The sequence below is a fragment of the Phoenix dactylifera genome, chromosome 3 (assembly GCF_009389715.1).
Source record: "Phoenix dactylifera cultivar Barhee BC4 chromosome 3, palm_55x_up_171113_PBpolish2nd_filt_p, whole genome shotgun sequence".
NCBI lineage: Eukaryota > Viridiplantae > Streptophyta > Magnoliopsida > Arecales > Arecaceae > Phoenix > Phoenix dactylifera.
In genome coordinates, this window is record NC_052394.1 from 1,658,498 (window position 1) to 1,680,277 (window position 21,780).

Genomic DNA, 21,780 nt, shown 5'->3' on the forward strand with positions numbered 1-21,780 from the left:
ACACATGGTTCCCATAACATAGAATATATCATTGTTCCCCAAAAACGTCCATCAATAAAATAATCTTGTTAGAATAAAAAGAGTTGATCTCGTGAGACAATTTGCCATCAATTAAAAGATACATAACTTCCATCAACAAGACCCCACAAAATGGAGACAGAATTGCACATAACCTATGATTTCTGAAAAAAGATGATAGCTCTAATAAACACTCTATAAGAGTCAATTCATGGACATTCTACATTTGAAATTAATTCAACCTAAAGAGACAGAGAACAAGATGGCATTTGTAGCATATTTGCACACTGAAATCACTTTCCATTTTATCTTTTTGCTAAATAAGAAAGAACATTGATATTGCTTGCAAAAGAATCCCCTCCTTTTCTTTTCTTCTCCTTTCTGCAGTGAAATGAGGATGTGCAAGAAACTGAAAATAAAATGAAGGTATCAGTTTATAGAAATTTGATGGTTTCAGTTCATGCAAATATAAAAGTTTGTAGACGCTCTCGAGACTATAAATGACAACACAGATAGCATGTTGACATATAAGAATTTGCTGGGCCCCAAATCAATTTTGTGCATGAGGATAATACCAAAACCTGCGACACATATTATCAGATCATTCAGCTAGGAAACAAGGTACCGATGTAGAGCAACACAACATTGGGGCCACTACCACCAGAATTAACCACTAGAATACAGCATGTCTAGTTAGCATAAACACCAGAAAAGATAATGTGATAATAGAGTAACAGGACAATCTTCATTGAAGCTATCTACCAAACCTTCAATCATCTCTGACCTCCTCAAGAGAACAGTAACAGAGGATAGCAGTGCGTTGTCATTGTGAGAGTAGGCTTTATGGGTGTCTGTATAAAATCTACATGAACCATCAGCATGTCCTGGAACCTTGGTTGTCATATCTGAGAAATATGTATGTGATCCTCATTTGTAACTCTGAGGAAGTGCTCTATTTTAGCAAAAGAGGCAAAGAAACAAGAAAGTTCCGAGCACTAAAGAAAATGAGCATACACTAGCAAGATGAGTAAATTACATCGACACTGTCTAGACTCTCTATCAGCACTTAGCTATTGTGCACAAGTCATGATTTTACAGTGAGCCTCCATCAACAAGCACACACCATTACACTGAAACACAAGAAGCAAGTATTCATTTAAGTAAAATACTTTGATATACATGCCAATCTATTATGGAACTCCGTTAAAAATAAATCCATCACAAACAACTCGCCCGTGTGCACAGGCATGACACCCAAAGAATAAAATAGAGTAGGAATAAAAAAAATCTTTTCTAATATGGTGGCAAGAACCATACTCAAATATCTCATAGCAAATAACAATATGAAGTATCGAACCTGCTTCCCAAGCCGTTATGAGCAAGAGGTCTGGAGGAATTTGAGATACTTGAGAACGTACTCAATGATGTTATCACAAGAAACATACCAGATAAGAAAGATTGGAAATGGTGCAATTCTAAAACATTCTCAATAAACAAAAATGTTACAGATTCTTCCGCCATGGAGGTGTAAGATCTGGGTTCGTGTCAATTAACTGAAAGCTGCCACTCCAAAAAAGGTTAAAATATATAACTGGCTAACCTTAAACAACAGAATCCTAACAGCAGATAACATGAAGAAGCATAGATGGAATGGACTTGTGCACTGCCAATCATGTGGGAAGGAAAATGAAACAGTAAATCACCTCTTTGTAACATGCAAGTTCATATAATCCATCTGGAAAAAAAAAATCGAAGACAGATATCCATGCAGCTGATTCCCAACACAAATAAGGAGATGTGGAGTGACTGGAGAAAAACCATTAAGAGTCAAAAGATGGGGTGGAACTGCCTGATGACTATGACATGCTAGAGTGTATGGAAGGAACAATAGAGCATTCAGGTTTGAAGCTAAAGATGCTAATGAGGTGTGGAAGCAATGCCTTTCCCTCTAGGATGTTGGATGTCATGCCATGAGGGAAAATACCAAAGGCCGGTTCAGCAAATGTTAGAGTTGATAGAAAGGGAAGGACTGGCTTAACAACCAATTCACCTTTAGATGCCAGCAAATGCACATACTATCTATCTTGTTTTTGTAACTACCGATCACGCCAAACACGTGAAACACATGACAAAGTCCAATGTACAAACTCCGTACACATTTCCAAGTTTCAAATAAAAGAAGGGTGGAAAACCTCCTGTTTCATCAAAAAAAAGTCAAAATCAATGTCCAACTAGCTGAGTAATGAATATACATTATTCATATTCATTTATAGTTAAATATTTAATTGTTAAAGAATAACAACAATACCTGCAATAACAAAAAATTATCCTCCGAAGTGGCCAATTTCTTTTGCTTTTAAGCTATTGGCTACCTATCACAACCTCAAGCAGATATATTCCCTAACATACCATCAAGTTTTGACATTCATCAATCTCTTAAGAAGGAAAGAGACAAAAAAATTATCTCAAAACACCGAGAAAAAAATGTGGATTTATAGGCATACCCCCACCAGCCGAAAATAAATAGAAGCTGGCACCATGATACACCTACAATAAAAGGAAACATCAGAATGGAATGATGCAGACATACATTAAAGACGAAGATTATTATACCTGCTACGGATAAGAACAAGAGTCAAGGAAACAATTACACAGGAATCAAGCATTATAGTAAAATGGGGAGGAAAAATATGTTAATAGTTTGTGTACGCAATGAATATGGTTAAAGAAAAAATGTCTTCCATATAACTGAACATCATCAGTCAACCAATTAATTTATTTTGAGCAAAACTTAACTTTTACAAAGACAAGATGTATGACAGCAAGTCATTTCCTGAAACTCAAGAAGGCAAAGCTCTTTATTGGTCTATTCTGCATGGTTTCACCATATCACTTAGAAACCATCTTTGCAAAATTGACAATGACACAATCAAATTTTCTCACTTCCAATCAATCACCAAACAATACCCTTTAAAGCTTTATATAAAACAGTAAAAACTATCCATACAGTATTACCCCTGGCATACTGATTAATGCATATAAAATTCAAGCAAGTCCATATAGCTTGGATTCAGCATTATCAGGCTATAGTAACAGAGGGGCAAAGCCATCTGATCAAATTCAAAGATCTGGCCCATCAATTCAGAATAAAGTCAGACTGACTGCACCCGAGGACTGTCGTTTGTATGTCTAAGAAACAATTTCAAGTTGTTTTTTTTATCCACACAGGCATTTTATCTAAAATACATGAAAACTTTGGTGCCTATCAAATTAATACTAGTCCACCGTTCAAGAATCAATCCAGCCAAGGAAACTAACTGAAGGACAGGATTCAAGAATCGGACTCCAGTAGAAGATGTCACCGCATCTTCACACTGAAGATAGACCAATAACATTAAGATAACTATCAAAATATTAGAGATGACATCAGATCAAAAATGAAAAAGAATCAATTTGGGGAAAATTTCTTGTTTAAGAAAATATATCTTGATTTTACGTACACATAAATATCCCTCCCCTTAGCCAGAATTTTTATCTGGATATCAAAAGGTATCAAGCCGCATAAATCAAACAAGTACATCGGACAAATTCAACAAGGGGTGTCGAAGAAGTTCTAACTTCAGATTTCCAGATCAGAGATCGGTATTTTACATCAGACTAATCAACTTCCAACAAAATACCAAAGGAAAAGAAATAAAGGATAAACAAAAAAGAAAACAGAAGGGGCAGAGAAGCACCCAAGCATAACCCTAGATTCTCAGATAGGCTCCAGACGAAGCCGGCTGACCCCAAATCAAGATCATTCAAGAACTGGTGAACTTGGTGACGGCCTTGGTGCCCTCAGAGACGGCGTGCTTGGCGAGCTCACCGGGGAGAACGAGGCGGACGGAGGTCTGGATCTCCCGAGAGGTGATGGTCGGCTTCTTGTTGTAGCGGGCTAGGCGGGAAGCCTCCTGAGCGAGCTTCTCAAAGATGTCGTTGATGAAGGAGTTCATGATGCCCATGGCCTTGCTGGAGATCCCGATGTCCGGGTGAACCTGCTTCAACACCTTGAAAATGTAGATCTTGTACGTCTCACTGCTCTTCTTGGCCTTCTTCCTCTTCTTCTTGTCGCCGGCGGCCCCCTCCTTCGACGGGAGGCGCTTCTCGGCCTTGGGCTTCTTCTCGGCAGGGGCCTTCTCCGCCACCGTCTTCTTCTCTTTGTCCTCCGTCGGCTTCTCGGCGGCAGGCTTCTTCTCCGCCGGCTTCTTGTCGGCCTTGGGCGCCATTGGATTCGAGGTTAAGGAGGAACCCGGGGGGGGGGGGGGGGGGCTCCGAGGAGGGAAGAGCAGGCAGAGGATTGGACTTGAGGAGAGGCAAAAGGGGAATCGGTTTCCAGATGGGAAGAAGGGATTAGGACCGACTTCATATTTATAGATAGAGGCGGTCGGTTCTGATTGGACGGGAGTGAGGGTTCGGGATCGATGAGCTGTGCGTGATCTTGGCCGTCGAGTACTTTCATGAGATCGACGGCTTGTAATCGTTTGCGGGAAATATTCTGGGGTCGCGTTTGCTTGCCATTCTTTGGCCTCTTTCACTGTTTTCTCGTGGGTGGCGACGGGAGGCGCGGGGGTATTGGTTCGGATCGATGAGGTGGCCTTGGTCCGCGCGAATCCCGCTTGGAGGGAAGCAGCCGGGCACGGGCGGGAAAGAAAACGTTTGCTGACTTTAAAAGTGAAAATAATTTAGCTATCCCTAGGCGCTCATTTTCCAACTAGGTGGATCGCAATATCATCAAAGATCTTAATATTTCCCTTATGTGTTGTACTGACCTTCATGTATTCCCAACTACCAGGTAGCTAGGAACCTGATTATAGCTTGCACTTCCTGTTCATCCATTGCGGCACGAGCTAGGTGATGATGGCCTTGATTTCCGATTCATGTAACCAAATGCTACGTTGTTTTGCTCATATATCTCTCTCTCTTTTTTTTGCGCTAAAACGGATGTATCATATATGGAGGGTACGAATACATCCAAAAAAAATTAAAAGATAACAATTTTCGAAGTGCTCCGAGTAAATCCTCCTCCTCCAGCCAAAAAGTCTCGCCAGAATGGTTACTCATATTTCCTTTGGGCTATACTGGATCCGCTTCAAACTTGCAGTTTTTTTTTCTCTCAAAGAAAGCATCTTTTGATGCAGGAATCTGATGTCTATAAGAAGCTAGTTGTAAGACAGTTTTATGAACTATGCAAGAGCTTCAGCTCCTGGAAATATGCTTGATGTTTTTCGTGCACTGGATTGCAGAAAGGTGCCAAACAAGGATTGGTGTCCTCCTGCATGCTTCATGTGGTGTGGCATGGACATAGGGATAGAAAAATATGATCCGACTCACCAATCCGACCCGTGTTCGACCTGCCATTAGCAAGTTTGGATTTGGCCTAAACAGGTTCGGATCGTAAACAGGTTGATCCGTTTAACTTAATATTAATTAGGTCGGATACATATTTTAAATGTCTGACCCGTTTAATCTGTTTAATATAATAATATATGGAGTGCGACTTTGGGTTATTTTTAGAAGGTATTATGTATATATATATTTTTTAAGGTGAAGAGTTGGTAGAATAGAAAAGACATTTCTGGAAGAATATACGGTAAAACCCCTTTAACGTTAAGCCCCTCCATCATCCATAACCGTCATCGATACCTCTAGGGTTTCTCCCCTTCGTGTCCTCACTCTCCCAGATTCTCCTCCTTCACTGTTAGGGTTAGGTTTTCGCCAATGGCGGGCCGAGCGTTAATCTCGAAGCTCCTCTCCGTCTCCCTCTCTCCCCTCCTCTTCTTCCGATCCTTTTTTTTTGCTAAAAAATAGGAGGGGGGGAGGGACCAGCCCACCTGCGTAGCAGCCTCACTACCGGGCCCCCTTCCACCAGGGAATGTTCGATACAGATCGCAGGTTTCGCGTGCCTTCCCCGACCCATGGGCTCATCCCACTGGGCTTACCGCCTCACGTGTAAGTACGTCACCCCAGCGCTACCTCAGTACAGATGGAAGAAAAGTATATCCGTTAACAAGCCGTCCGGGTGTGGGGTATCCAGTCCCCTAATTTAATCGACGCCCGCACGTTTCGAATCCGGACAACTTGGGTGGAATTATCGCCCCCTAACCACCAGGCTACCATCTTGGTGGCTCTTCTGATCCTTCGCCTCTCAAGCTCTCGCCTTCGTTTGTCCTTCTTCTTCTCTCCTCCGCATCCGCGCCCTCCTCCTCCTTGTCGACTCCCTCCGTCTCTCTGTCGCCGGCGGCTGCTTCGGCAAGGTCCGATGCTTCTCGACCCGGCCAACGACGTAGTCCCTCAATGACCCGTCGCCGAATTGAAGCACCCGGCCACCTAAGGAGATGATTCTCCTTGACAGGTGTGACTTTGAACATTGCCTTGTCGTCATGGAGCCCCCCGACACCAGCCTCACCCGCAACGAGCAACGAGATCATTGACAGCTACATCAAGACCCTCACCCAGATCCTTAGAAGGTTAGGGTCTCCCGCTTCCTTCTCCCTTCCACTCTTCCATATGCTTGGCTTCGTTGCTTATTATTTTCCATGATCGGCGAAGGAAATGAAAGAAATACTACTAAATTCTTCCTTATATGCATTTCTTTTGTTGATTTTGAGTTTAGTATTTGGTCGATTGATGCGATAAAGTGAAAGATACGGTTTTGATTGTTCTAGATGTGGTTTGGATTAAACAGGTTAAACGGGTTAGGTCGGGTTAATTATTTATTAAACATGACAAGTTCAGGTTGTTATTTCTGATATGTTTAATAAACAGTTTAGGTTCAGGTTTATGATTTTCTGACCCAACCTGCATCTAATCCGATCCATTTATTTCCGACCCGATTGCCACCCCTACATAGACATGGATGCTGAAGACAAATTTTTAAACCTTCGTCATATCGTTAATTTTTTGATTGATTTACCGATTACCATATACTGGATGCAGACAGCAAACAGGTCACAATTCAGCTTGATAATATATCGAGGAAAATAAAGTGATGGTATGAGTTGGGTGCAATGCAAAACGAGGAAGTCGTGTTGAAGGATCAGAACAGAAAATGAACATTCCACGCGATGTATCAGCATTTCCGACGGTAAACGATTATAGGCAGATTGCCGATTATTGCAATAAACGTTGATGGATAAGCCTCTCTAAGCTGAAATAAGTAGTCAAAAAATCAAATTGACCGTGCCATATGAAATACGATGCTCACTAAATATTAAGACTTCTTGTAATCTAAATATATGGAATACAGGATGCCTGTCATCCCATGGCTAGCTACTTGGTTATATAGTCGTTGACACCAAAAACTTATTTGTCTCAGCAGTCGCAGCCACGGTGGGCCTCAGCATCATCACAACTGATAATTTGGAAACCAAGATAAGCCACTGAACTAATTGAATATTTAATGCATGAAAAAAATAAAAAATAGTTATGGGTGCTGTTTCCACCCAAAATTCGGTCGGACAAAATTGAATGCACGGGTGATTGATGATTGGCTAGTCCTGCTCGGAGTGCTCCAATGAGACTGCTCGAATAAATAGTTTGCATGAAGCTATGAGGCCAATCTAAAAAGAAATGAAAGAAGCCATTCAGGATTGCCGAATTTTATATGGTCAGATATTTTTCGATGCCTAAGTTAGGTAAAAATTTTGAAAGACGGTAAAAATTTTGAAAGACAGTAAAAATCAACTTTAAGAGTAAAAACGTGTGCATAACTAGAGATCCTCCAAGTGTTATTTATAGATGATGAGGATCAATTTCTATTGCGGAGAAAGATGGATGTGCATTTTAATCGTTCGATGATCGTTCGTACATTACGTATGTCACGTCGTCGAGCATGCATCCGTGAGCCGAGCTGCAAATGACGTTGGAGGAGCTTTAGCCGTCTTTATGGAGTCTTAAATAGAGGTTTCCATTGATCGATTAGATTACATCAGCAACGGCAAGATCCGAGGCGTATGTAATAGGAGTATATACGCCCGCGTCTCTTGAGAAAAATTGTTTGAATTGAGCCCCACCAGGACGTACAAGCACCACCACCCCGGCCGCCGCCGCCGCCGTCTCCGCCTCAGCCACCACCCAACCTGGCACCGTGGCACTTCAACTCCATCGACTCCGCCACCATGACGCTACCAAACTCCTGGTACGATGCGCTACCGAACTCACGATGCGGCAGCTCCTGCAAGTCCACGCTCGCCTCATCACCGACCCCCCTCCCCCCACCGTCGACACCAACCTCGTCGCCGTCAAGCTCATCTCCGCCTCCGCCGCCCGCGCCAATCCCCGCTACGCCGCCCTCGTCTTCTCCCTCCTCCCCGCCCCAAACCTATTCGCGTGGAATTCCCTCCTCCGCACCCTCGCCCTCCACCACCTCTGGCCCCTCGCCCTGCGCTACTTCAACCTCCTCCTCGCCGCCCGCCGCCCCCTCCCTGACGAGTTCACCTTCACCTCCGTCCTCAAGGCCTGTGCGGGCCTCGCCGCTGTCCCCGACGGCGAGATGTCTCACGCCCTCGTCCTCAAGAGAGGCCTCGATGCCAACCTCTTCGTCCGCAACTCCCTCGTCGACATGTACTTCAAATTCGGCTGCCCCGCTGTCGCTCGACGCCTGTTCGACGGAATGCCTGTGAGGGACGTCGTCTCGTGGAACACTCTGATCTCTGGCTACTCCTCCTGCGGCGATATCACCGCCGCGAGAGAGGTGTTCGATCGGATGCCCGAGAGGAGCATGGTCTCCTGGTCCGCCATGATAGCGGGTCATGCCCGGTCTGGTGATGTGGCCACTGCCCGTGAGCTCTTCGATCAGATGCCAGAAAGGAATGTTGTCTGCTGGAATGCCATGATTGCCGGGTGCGCGCAGAATGAGAAGTTCTTGGACTCCATCGAGCTTTTCCGCAAGATGCTGCAGTCAGGTTGTGCGCTGCCTAACGACGTCACCCTTGTGAGCGTTCTCTCGGCCTGCGCCCACCTGGGTGCCCTCGATTTGGGAATGTGGATCGACGGCTTCATCAAGCGGAGGTCGATGGAGCTTAGCCTCTTCCTGGGGAATGCTCTTTCAGACATGTACGCGAAGTGCGGTTGCATTGGTGAGGCCAGGAGAGTATTCGAGAGGATGAAAGAGAGGGATGTGATCTCGTGGAGTATAATAATTTGTGGGTCAGCCATGCACGGCCATGCAGAGGAGGCAATCTCTGGATTCCATGAAATGCTACAACGTGGGATAAAACCGAATGATATCACTTTCATGGGCATCTTATCAGCCTGCACTCATGCTGGTCTGGTGGATGACGGGCTGAAATATTTCAACAGGATGAGTTACGAGTTTGGGATCGATCCAAAAGTCGAGCACTATGGGTGTGTGGTGGATCTTCTCAGCCGTGCCGGCCGGCTTGATGAAGCTGAGAACTTGATCAATTCAATGCAGGTGCCACCCAATGTTATAGTATGGGGTGCATTGCTCGGTGGTTGTCGGATCTATGGCGATATATGTCGAGGGGAGCGAGTAGTTCATCATATACTTGAGTTAGATCCTGGACACTCTGGTAGCTATGTTTATCTGGCGCACGTCTATTCTTCAATTGGTAGGCTGGAGGATGCAGCAAGATGTCGACTAAGGATGAGAGAGAAACAGGTGGCGAAGATGCCTGGTTGCAGTTGGATTGAGGTAGATAGCACAGTCCATGAATTCTTTATGGGGGATCGGTCTCATCCCCAGTCTGAAAAAATTTATTCCATGATCGGTGCATTGAGTTTGAGGATGAAGCTGGCTGGGTATGTCCCGGACACAACTGTTGTGTCTCAGAGTATTGATGAGGAAGAAAAGGAGGATGCACTCTCAATGCACAGTGAGAAGTTGGCTGTTGCATTTGGACTCATCAGCACCAAGGAGGGAGCCACGATTCGGGTTGTGAAGAATTTGCGAGTTTGCAACGATTGTCATGAAGCGATGAAGTTTATCTCAAAAATTGTTGCGCGGGAGATCGTCTTGCGTGATCGCAGCCGCTTCCATCATTTCAGTGAGGGGAAGTGTTCCTGTAAAGACTATTGGTGATGGCAGATCACTTCATCGTATTTGAATGGAATGAGAAGGATGGGAGGCCACTTTCGGATAAACCATCTCTTTTGTCTTTTTATCAGATGATGTGTGTTCAATTCAGATTGGAAGCAGCTTTTTATGATACATCAATAACCATATGTGAGCCTCTCTTTTCATGGAAAAAAATAAGTTAAATTTGTAGTTATTTATCAAATTGATCCGAACATGAGGTCTAGAATAAGTTCGTCGGTGCTCTTTCAACAGAATCTACGCGGACTTGTTTTAAGAAACAAACTGTTAGCAATATATCTCCTAACTAAATAAATAAATTTATAAATTCAATTAATAAAAAATCTTAAAGGAAATAATATACATGCATATCATTCGGCATCCAAATAATTCTATTTTAATACAAAATAAATCTATTCTAGCACAAAGTAAATCTATGCATTTAATAAGTTTATATCATAGAATTTCAAATCCTACCAATCTACTAATATTAAATTAAAAATAAAGGTAGAAGAAAGTAGCCTGATTGAAAGCAGGTCGAAGCGCGTAGACGCTGTCCCAAAGAAGTATTTGCCCCCACGTACGGGTCACCCGGCAATCCTTCTCGGAGATACGACGACCCTACAACCTCTTCTTCGGCACGTCTCGGAAGAAGTCAAAACGAACCCGATCGGATTTGCAGATCCAGCAAAGAGCAGTATGAAAAGAATAAAATAAAACTGAATAAAAATGTAAAAATGAAAATCGGAAGTGGCTAAGGAGAAGAAGAATTTCTCCAGAGTTTTTCCATTATTTTTCTATATTTTTTTCGTACCCCTAAAGAGATGAAATGGAGGGGTTTATATAGGGATTTAATCGGGGGCAATATGGTCTTTTCGGCGGACGCGTCCGCGCCTTCCGCGGATGCGTCCGCGCTCTTCTCGCAAACGTGCGCCAACGGGCGCACGGGTCCCATTTAATGCAAACGAAAACGCCAACGAGCGTTTTCGTTTTCAAACGAGCACGCGGCCGCGGCCGCGGCCGTTTCCAGAATGAAATGCGTAACGCCCGCTGGGCGTTACCTTTTTTTTTCCTCTCAAACGCGCACGCGGCCAAATTTCGGGCCGCGTGCGCATTTAAATTTTTCCCAACAATCCCCCACAAAAATTTAAATAATTTTTAAAATCAAAATAAAATGCTGGATATCTTATATTATGTAATAGGTGTAGGTACCTTTCGGTTTGAACCTTCACTTAGTGACAATTGATTACATCTGTGGAGCCAAGGTGGTCTTAACCTTGAACCTCGGTCCATGGCTCAGATTAAATCAACAGCACACATAATATAGCCCGATCTGGGTTCTAAGCGGGTTGCGCTATTATGGCCATGCGCAGGTATCTTTCATGTGCTTTTTAGGGAATCGCCCATTTTCCATAATCGCGGCCTCACGACTGCACATATAGGTGAGTCCTAATAAGGATGCTAGCAAGGAAGCTCCTGCCTCTTGGGTCTCGGACTCATTAAGAGTTATACAAACGAACTCATCCTACCGCTTGCTTTTATGAGCACTAGCGCCATAGGGATGAGGACAACATAAAATAGTGCTCCTCTTAGTCACACTTCGGTTTGTTTCTACCCATTGAACCTTTTAAGGTTGGGTTCCCACCGTGGTGATCTATCTTTATGGGCTAAGCCCCATCCCCCTCGACGACTCTAGAACCACTGTTCTAGATAAACCTTTTGTAAGCTGATCAGCCAAATTATTTTCTGATTTTACAAAATTCAAGGCAATAACATTATTTTTCAATTTATATCTCAATGATTTATGACGTACTTTTAAGTGCCTGTTCATTTTTACATTGGCATTTTCTTGGTTGCACTTATCTATTGCAGATTTACAGTCACAATGTAAGGAGACAGGTGGTAAAGGTGACTCATCTACAGGAAGGTCTATAAGTAGATCTCTGAGCCACTCAGCCTCAGTGCTAGTAGTGTCTAAAGCTATCAGTTCAGATTCCATGGTACTCCTAGATATTAAGGTTTGTTTGGTGGATTTCCAAGACACAGCAGCACCTCCTAGGAGAAAGACGTATCCTGTGGTGGATTTAACATCTAAGGTATCGCTGATCCAGTTGGCATCACTATAGCCTTCTAGAACAGCAGGAAACCCACTAAAGTGCAAACTATAGGACTTGGTACCCTTAAGATACCTAAGAATTCTCTCTAATGCTGTCCAATGATCTCTATTTGGATTAACAGTATATCTACTAAATCTATTTACAGCATATGCTATGTCTGGCCTAGTGTAGTTTGTTAGGAATCCTAGTGAGCCTATGATTTGAGCATATAGGCTTTGAAGGACAGGAGTTCCTAAGTTCTTCTTAAGATGAGTAGAGGGATCAAATGGAGTAGAGACAGGCTGACAATCGGAATAATTAAATTTATTAAGTATCTTGTCAACATAATGACTTTGGGATAACTCAATACTTTTTGCACTTCTAATTATTTTGGTATTTAAAATTAAGTCAGCTTGTCCCAAGTCTTTCATATCAAACTTATTACTTAAAAATTGTTTTACTTCATCAATTATCTGAAGATCTGTCCCAAAGATCAGTATATCATCTACATAAAGGCACAAGATCACAAATTTGTGTCCAACTCTCTTATGATATACACATTCGTCTGTGCTATTGATTTCAAATCCAAATGTCATTATGGTTTCATCAAATTTCAAGTACCATTGCTTGGGTGCTTGTTTAAGACCATAAAGAGATCTGACTAGTCTGCAAACTTATTTTCTTGGCCTGGGATTTTAAATCCCTCTGGCTGGTCCATATAAATTTCTTCATTTAAGTCTCCATTTAGAAAAGCTGTCTTAACATCTATCTGATGAATCACTAATTTATGAATGGAGGCTAATGCTATAAGGACCCTAATAGTAGTAATCCTAGCTACAGGTGCATAAACATCAAAGAAATCTACACCAGGTCTCTGAGTAAAACCCTTGGCAACTAATCTAGCCTTAAATTTATCTACAGAGCCATCAGGCCTAAGTTTTTTCTTAAAGATCCATTTGCATCCTATTGTTTTATAACCAGGAGGAAGATCAGTCAATTCCCAAGTATGGTTTTGGATAATTGATTGCATCTCATTGTCCACAGCTTCTCTCCAAAAAGGTGAATCCAAAGATTTCATTGCGTCCTCAAAGGTAGTTGGAGAGTCTTCTATTAGGAAGGTATAAAAATCATCTCCAAATGTTTTCTCTACCCTGGATCTTTTACTCCTCCTAGGTTCTGCTTTCACTTCTATTTCTCTTGTCCTTATTCTACTAGAGCTACGAGCTATACCGCTATCTACTCTAGTCTTAAGTGGAAAGGTGTCTTCAAAATATGTTGCATCTCTAGCTTCTATGATAGTGTTGTTACTAATATCATTTACTTCTGAACTTATCACCAGAAATCTATTGGCATTACTATTGGCTGCATAACCTATGAATATGGCATCCACTGTTTTAGGGCCTATTTTCTTTCTCTTAAAATCAGGTATTTTTACTTTTGCCAAGCACCCCCACACTTTTAAATAGCTAAGATTAGGTTTTCTATGTTTCCAAACTTCATATGGGGTTAGATCATTATTTTTAGAGGGAATCCTATTAAGGATATAACAGGCTGAAACAAGAGCTTCCCCCCACAAATTTTCTGGCACTCCTGAGCTTATAAGCATGGAGTTCACCATATCCATTAAAGTCCTATTTTTCCTTTCTGCTACTCCATTTGATTGGGGAGAATAGGGTGCAGTCACTTCATGAATGATTCCATGATCTTCACAGAATTGAGTTATGTCATTTGATGTATATTCACCTCCCCGATCTGATCTAAGAATTTTAATTTTCTTTTCCTGTTGGTTCTCAGCTTCAATCTTAAAAATTTTAAATTTGCTGAGCACCTCATCCTTGGTTTTAATTAGGTAGATGTAACAGAACTTCGATAGATCATCTATAAATGTTACAAAGTATCTGTTACCTCCCCTAGAAGTTCTACCAGAGTCACAAACATCACTATGAATCAACTCTAATAGATCAGAATCCCTATTAACAGATTTAAAAGGCTTCCTAGGGAGTTTGGCTTCGACACAAGTTTGACATTTCTCATGGTTCTTGAGATCACTTTTTGGTATTAGATTTAGGTTCATAAGTTGCTTAATTGAATTATAATTTATATGACCTAATCTACCATGCCAAATAGAAGGAGGCTCTATATTCATAATCAAAGGATTTTCATTTATTGAAGGAGCTATTACATTCAATTTGAACAATCCTTCACTAAGGAATCCTTTTCCAATAAACATAACACCATGAGAAATTACAACCTTATTGGACTCAAAAACAAGACGAAAGCCTTGCTGGACAAGCAAAGAACCACTAATGAGGTTTCTCCTAACAACTGGAACATGTTGGACGCCGTGCAGTGACAGGACTTTTCCAGAGGTAAGCTTTAAGTCCACACGTCCTACTCCTAACACACGTGCCTCCGAGCTGTTTGCCATGATCACAGCTCCTCCACTTGAGATCTGGTAAGAAGAAAACCAGGAACGATCCGAACAAATATGAATACCAGCTCCGGTATCAATCCACCAATCTAGTGATTGTAAAGTCATGTTAACTTCAGGAGTGAAGGAAACAGACCTGAAAGCTGTCTCAGAGGAGCCAGCGCCGGAAGTCACCATGTTGACTTGAGCACTGGATGTGTGTGGACCCTTCTTCTTAGATTGAAGAGGTGCAGTCTTCTTATAGAAGCACTGTGGAGACAAATGGTTGGTCCGACCACACACATAACAGAAACGAGCACCACCTTCCTCTTTCTTCTTCTTCTGCTCCTGGGATTGAATAGGCTTCCCATTGTAGTGGTGGTTAGGGTTTCTAGGGTTGTAGGGTTTCTTCTTGAAATTCTTACGGAAGGGTCGGTTCTGATTTTTCTTAGGAGGAGCTTCTACATTATATGCATTATTTTTAGGTCCAGTAGAGGTATTATTTCTAAGCCTATGCTGCTCTTCAATCCTAATGGAGTTTAAGACTTGGGTTAGGGTGAGAATTCCTTGGGTATGGCTCAGGGTCTTAGCAAAATCAGACCAGGAAGTAGGTAGTTTATCTATCAAACAGGCTACCTGGAATGATTCATCCAAATTGGTTCCATTAGCCCTAAGCTGGTGGATCAGGGTTTCAAATTCATGAATTTGGTCATTCATAGGCTTTGAGTCCACCATCCTAAACTTATTGAAATCGGAGGCCTTGAACCTCTTTACCCCAGCATCATCAAGACCATATTTGCTATCTAGGGTGTCCCAGAGTTCTTTGGCACTCTTGGCTGTGTAATAGATATCATACAGCCTCTCAGAAAGAGCACCTAGGATTCTATGGATACAATGATAATCTATCTCATCAGGTGTCCTAGAGGGTGTGCTAGTGGAGATAGAATGTTCAGTGTTGGAAGAGGTAGTTGGGTTGGATCCGTTATCAACTTCGGTCGTACTTTCACCTATGGCTGAGATTAACCCTAATGTGGTGAGCCAGAACCGCATTTGGTTCTGCCACCTCCTAAAGTTATGGCCATCAAATTTTTCAGGTTTGGCACTAAGATAGTCACTAGTGTTTGAGGCCATAGGATCAGGGTTACAGAATAGTGATAGAAACCTGATTGAAGGCAAAAAATCTATGTCAAAAGATTGCACTAATATTTATATTGAACTTTGGATGTCTAATTGATATATCTAAAAACTAATAGCCAGATCAGCTCCAGATCGGTGGTGGAGCACTAGGCTCACTTAAGTACCAGCCTTTCTTAGGCACGTATGCCTTTTTGACAAGCTTTTCTTAGACACTATTAGTTAGTGGATATAATCACTAGAAATCACACAAATTCAATATTTAAAATAACCTAAATGCAAATTTAAACGAATTAACTAATTTTTGAATTTTTTTTTTGTTTGACCTTTCCGAATTAGTAATAATTGATTACTAAATTTAATTCTAGCAAAACAATTATTGTAATTGAAATCTAATTTATCAATTCAATAAATTATATATAGTAGAATTGATTTATTTTCTTATTAGAATAATTAATTACTAATTTTGTAGCAAATCAATTATTGTAATTAAGATGTCAATTCGATGAATTAAAAAATTTATTTCTTTATTAGAATAATTGATTAAGATCTAATAAGTCAATTCAATAGATTAATTATTATATATCAACCAATTTCCGAATTTTCCGTTTGAATGGGATCTGGAAATTACTCCTCGAGGAGTCCAAATGGAGGTATAATAAACCTCTTGGAGGTTAACCAAATTATTAACTCTTTAGAATAATTTATTATTAATGATGTGCTAGCAAAAACAATTATTGCAATTAAAATCTAATATGCCACAATTGCAATAAAGAATTTAATTAATTATATATTACTAACAAAAAACATATACTTCTTTGGATTGTTAGCAATATATCTCCTAACTAAATAAATAAATCTATAAATTCAATTAATAAAAAATCTTAAAGGAAATAATATACATGCATATCATTCGGCATCCAAATAATTCTATTTTAATACAAAATAAATCTATTCTAGCACAAAGTAAATCTATGCATTTAATAAGTTTATATCATAGAATTTCAAATCCTACCAATCTACTAATATTAAATTAAAAATAAAGGTAGAAGAAAGTAGCCTGATTGAAAGCAGGTCGAAGCGCGTAGACGCTGTCCCAAAGAAGTATTTGCCCCCACGTACGGGTCACCCGGCAATCCTTCTCGGAGATACGACGACCCTACAACCTCTTCTTCGGCACGTCTCGGAAGAAGTCAAAACGAACCCGATCGGACTTGCAGATCCAGCAAAGAGCAGTATGAAAAGAATAAAATAAAACTGAATAAAAATGTAAAAATGAAAATCGGAAGTAGCTAAGGAGAAGAAGAATTTCTCCAGAGTTTTTCCATTATTTTTCTATATTTTTTTCGTACCCCTAAAGAGATGAAATGGAGGGATTTATATAGGGATTTAATCGGGGGCAATATGGTCTTTTCGGCGGATGCGTCCGCGCTCTTCTCGCAAACGTGCGCCAACGGGCGCACGCGTCCCATTTAATGCAAACGAAAACGCCAACGAGCGTTTTCGTTTTCAAACGAGCACGCGGCCGCGGCCGTTTCCAGAATGAAATGCGTAACGCCCGCTGGGCGTTACCTTTTTTTTCCTCTCAAACGCGCACGCGGCCAAATTTCGGGCCGCGTGCGCATTTAAATTTTTCCCAACACAAACCACTAAAACTTAAGCCGCGGCACGTGCGAAGCTTGGTTAGAAGTGTCAACCCCGGTCTCACAGAGCTACATAGCCATGTTTCTTGCGAAAATTGTGAAGGTTTCGGTTTGTAAACAGAGCCTCCTACCTCTCTTTCTTTTTTTTTTTTTTTTTTTTTTATTGCTAGAACGGGCATTTTATATATCACGGATACGAATACATCCAATAGAATCGAAAAACAAAAGGTCCCGAAGTAGTACGGACATCTCTCTCTCTCCAAACCATAGGGTACCTCCTAAGTAGCTCACAACGTATGCCGCCACCCAGCCGGCCGCCTCATTAGCCTCGCAATATACATGCATGGCCTAAAATGTAACACACTCCCTCGCCATCTCCCAAATGTCGTGGAGCAAGGGGTGAACATCCCCATAATTGCTCGAGCCTTTTCAAACCCAGCTGATCACAATGGCAGAATCTCCCTCCAGTAGGATTGAACTCGCCTGAAGCACTCGCCGCGCGTAACACATATCCATCCAGGCCGCCCGCAACTCTGCCCTAGGAATCAATGTGTCAAACATCTGCTAGCCCCCCGCTGCCACCACACCAGAGCTCGTCCCCCTCATGACGATTCAACCCCTCCTCTCCTACCTTCATCCAAGACTGAGCTATCAAAATTGACCTTGAGGAAGCTCGGGGGTGGAGGCTCCTAGGTAAAGAATACCCTATGTGGAGCAGCTGAAGCAGTATGGAAGCCCCAGATGTCCCAAGCTGTCAAAGGTCTATGGGCTAGATCTGCATACAAGATCTCTACTGCCTGAACTCGAGCCCACTCCATCACGAACCGCAGTGATGGGTTGCCCTCGCCGAAAATCTGGACGTTTCTGGCCAGCCATATCTGATAAGCTGTACAAGACGCCCGAATAGCGATGCTGTGCATTTGAGAGATACCAGCTCATCGCCGAGCCACCTCCAAAAAATAATCCCTCCGGCTCCAAGCATCCTTCGGAATCCCAGTCAGACTCCAAGCATCCCGCGCCCAATCGCACTGGAAGAGCACATGATCCACCAACTCATCCACCTCATAATCCGAGCATAGGGGAAAAGACCCACTCATCGTCTACTCAACACTGAGCATGTCGGCAGACGCTCCCAAACCATCTTCCAAAGGAAAAGAACGACCCTCTGGTGTGGCCCAAATTTTCACACCCAACCACAGTCTAAACTCGGCTCTGACGCCTGCTAAATAGCTCGGAAAACATCACCAACCCCGACACTCGCTCTACAAGTAGTGCCTCCTACCTCTCCGTGCGGGTGGTGATTGAAGGGAAACCGGCTTTGGCATGCTAGGGTGGTCTCGAAGTGCAGAGTTGGAGACACTTCTCACCCAACTATAAACAATTGGCGAATGCAGGAGTGCGGGGATGGTGACCTCGGACGATTGGATTGGGTTGGGAGATGGTGTCGCATTAAAAGGATTACGGAAAGGGGGAAAAAAAAAGGGATATGCATGGACTAAAATTAGTGAATTTCTCCTCCTAAAGAAATAACAAAAAAAGGGTGTCTCCTCGCAATAATCAATCTAGCTATGCATTTGAATCTGCTATTCCAAAAGATTGCCATCAAACTCAATTAAACTCAGGATATGCTGCATTTCTTTCGGCAAAAGAGCACTCATTCTCCCAATGCACTCAACTGGGGAACAAACCAAGGACCTTGCAACTAACTCCATATCTTCCCTAGTTCTGAAGTTATTGCAGGGAGACTTCCCTGCTCCAGAAGCCTTCTAAACCAAATGGAAACATAAATCCTTTCAGGTCATGAAACTCTACAACCTACAGATTCAGACAAGGCCATCTGTACCAAGTAAAATGCCAACTTACAGAACAGCACACAGACTAGCAATGATGCATTACCACCTGTCAAAAATTAATCATCGTTTTCCAAACAATACCCTATCATTGCATAGGAACGAAACCACGCTCCTGATGGTCGATACAAAATATATGGAAGAAAGGAATTTTAATAGTAAACAACCCTATCTTTTTCCAATCTCCAAATTGTATCACCTTGAAAGATTCTCCACAAAAATACATACAATAGTTTATTTCCAGATAAAAAAGAAAGTCCCTTCAAGAATATAGAGGCTTTCTGATATCTGCATTGTAGATGACATCATTTTATTTATTTATTTAAAAGAAGACTTCAGCATCGTCATCAAGAGCGATAAAAAATAGCAACTTTCTAGCACCACATATCCATAAAGAATAACACACCCAAAACTTTTCCAATCCTGAGAACTAATTCTAGTGGAAAAGCATACTAACTTTAAAAATACCCTTTCAAAATGATTCAGATCTTCTTCTCCAATAGATCAGAGGCTAGGCCTTCATTCTTTTTTCCTTTTGGGGAAATATTTCGGCAAAATAAGGCTCCCCACAAATGATCCTCATCATTACCAAGAAAAAAACAAAGCCACTTGCATTACAGAACATTTTCATTGGAAACATAGACTCTGTAAACAAAACAACTTGACCAGGGAATCATAAAAGCCAAAGTTTTGCGAATTTAAGAACTAATGAGGTACCAAGGAAACACAAAAGCCAACAAAGCAATTCATTTGATTATATAAATATAGCATTGGCATTATACTAATAATATAATATAACAAAATTACAGCATGTAATAGCGTAACAATAGTTGCAAGAACTCACCATCCTAGTTATGAGGGAATACAGTGTTCAACTCCACTATCTGTCTACCACTATGGAACACTGGGTAACAAGTAAAATTGGTCCCTTAATACATCATGTCACTTATTTCACCAGGGTTATTATATAGTTTTTTGTTACATTTTCCTGTAATGCCAACTCATGATGTCAATTTTTATCGAGACATTATTGATGAAATGATCTCTAGGAAAAATAATACCTTGTATGTAAAACAATAAGCCTACAAATCATCAGATGTTTCATTTCCAATACATCCACAATAATCAAATTCCCATCAAAGCACAACTTTATTAATCATTGCTTGATGTACTAAAGTCACAAGAAGCTTCATATCATCTCTTTCAGATAATAGGATGTTTGGCTTGTCTACTCATCCTATCCACCAGTAAGCCCCTTATCATCAAATAATTGTATATTCTTTTCCTTCCAAATGTCCTAAGTGATCACCTTTAGGGTAACAAGTTTTAGTGAAACATGTTTACACAAAATCCCAAATGAATGAGCTTCACAGAAATGGTTGTTTGATAGTCTTCCATAAAACCTGTTTTGCCAAATCGACATCATAAAACCTGAACACTGAGTTTTATGAAAAACAGGTATTCCCCCATTTTTTCATAAAAACTGTTGGACAGAAAACCGTGATTCCGGATTATATGTTTTAGAAAAACTCAGGAAACCAAACAGCCCCTTTTAGTTAACATACAATCACTCTTCCTATTGAAAGGATAACAAAATACAAAAGATAAAACAGTTGTGTAGCTTGATGGAGACAGTGTAGTGCAAGTAACATCGTCCTTATCTATATTTGGTTTGAAATGATGCCATACGTGGTTCTTGGCTACAAAAAACATTCCTGGCATTGAATAAAAATGATGGCAAGCAGACGTCAATTGTTTTGTCATAATAGCTTTACAACTAAAAATCTACCTTAAAGGTACATAACTACTTGATATAATTCTATCCGAATTTGTAAATAACAAGGCAACGTTTGGTCAAATGGTATCAACCCTAATCAGCTTTTACAAAAAAATAAGATTAGGCTAGCCTTCCATATATGCAAGTTGACATAGTTGTTGCCAAATTTCTTTTATTCGAGATCTGATATTCGTTAATGTCCAAGACTAAACTTGCATTGCTGAGAGACCTCCTTGAGAATCCCATTCAGATTTTTTTTTTCCAGTCTCCTCCATCCAAAATTCACACCCTTCCATATATCGAATAGCATGCTGTTAACTAAAACCTTCTAAGTACATCCAGATATAGAATCTCAACCACTTCCAGTATATCCTCTTATCTCTTCTACTGAGCTGATTTGAAAGTCGATTTATCTAAATTCATGATTCCTAGTTGACAAACCATCAACCTTGACATCATGTCTCTACCAAAATCATCTAACACGCTGACTGAATTGCATTAAGTTAAAGAGAAAAATGAAAACCTTAAAAAGCTAACTGCTAAGTGGATTCGTCCCCTCTAATGCCATAATGACACAGATTGAATGTACAGGAATTAACACATACTGGCACAAATCAAGGAGAAAGTCCCAAATTGAAAAGAAAGTGCCCCTGAACAATTTAAAACATGATACGTCGTGGATATATCAAAGAGATCATTACTATCTTCCTGTTACACATAGCACATGCAAAAAAAAAACTTAAAAAAATCCCCTATAATAGTAATATCTTGCAA

At 41.2% G+C, this 21,780-nt stretch overlaps 2 protein-coding genes across 2 annotated transcripts; one reads left to right on the top strand and one right to left on the bottom strand.

The window, feature by feature from the left end:
• Positions 1–3,481: 3,481 nt before the first annotated feature.
• Positions 3,482–4,407, bottom strand: LOC103710879 (histone H2B.11-like). Its single transcript, XM_008796801.4, has one exon. It carries the CDS (start codon positions 4,284–4,286, stop codon positions 3,822–3,824), a length of 465 nt encoding a protein of 154 aa, XP_008795023.1. The 5' UTR covers positions 4,287–4,407; the 3' UTR covers positions 3,482–3,821.
• Positions 4,408–8,221: 3,814 nt separating this feature from the next.
• LOC103711341 (pentatricopeptide repeat-containing protein At3g62890-like) lies at positions 8,222–10,102 on the top strand. The gene has a single exon (XM_039125141.1). The coding sequence runs from the start codon at positions 8,222–8,224 to the stop codon at positions 10,100–10,102; it is 1,881 nt and encodes a 626-aa protein (XP_038981069.1).
• Positions 10,103–21,780: the final 11,678 nt, after the last annotated feature.

Bases quoted from the DNA above. Each gene is read 5' to 3' on its own strand.
- LOC103710879 (XM_008796801.4), bottom strand. From the start codon at position 4,286: ATGGCGCCCAAGGCCGACAAGAAGCCGGCGGAGAAGAAGCCTGCCGCC.
- LOC103711341 (XM_039125141.1), top strand. From the start codon at position 8,222: ATGCGGCAGCTCCTGCAAGTCCACGCTCGCCTCATCACCGACCCCCCT.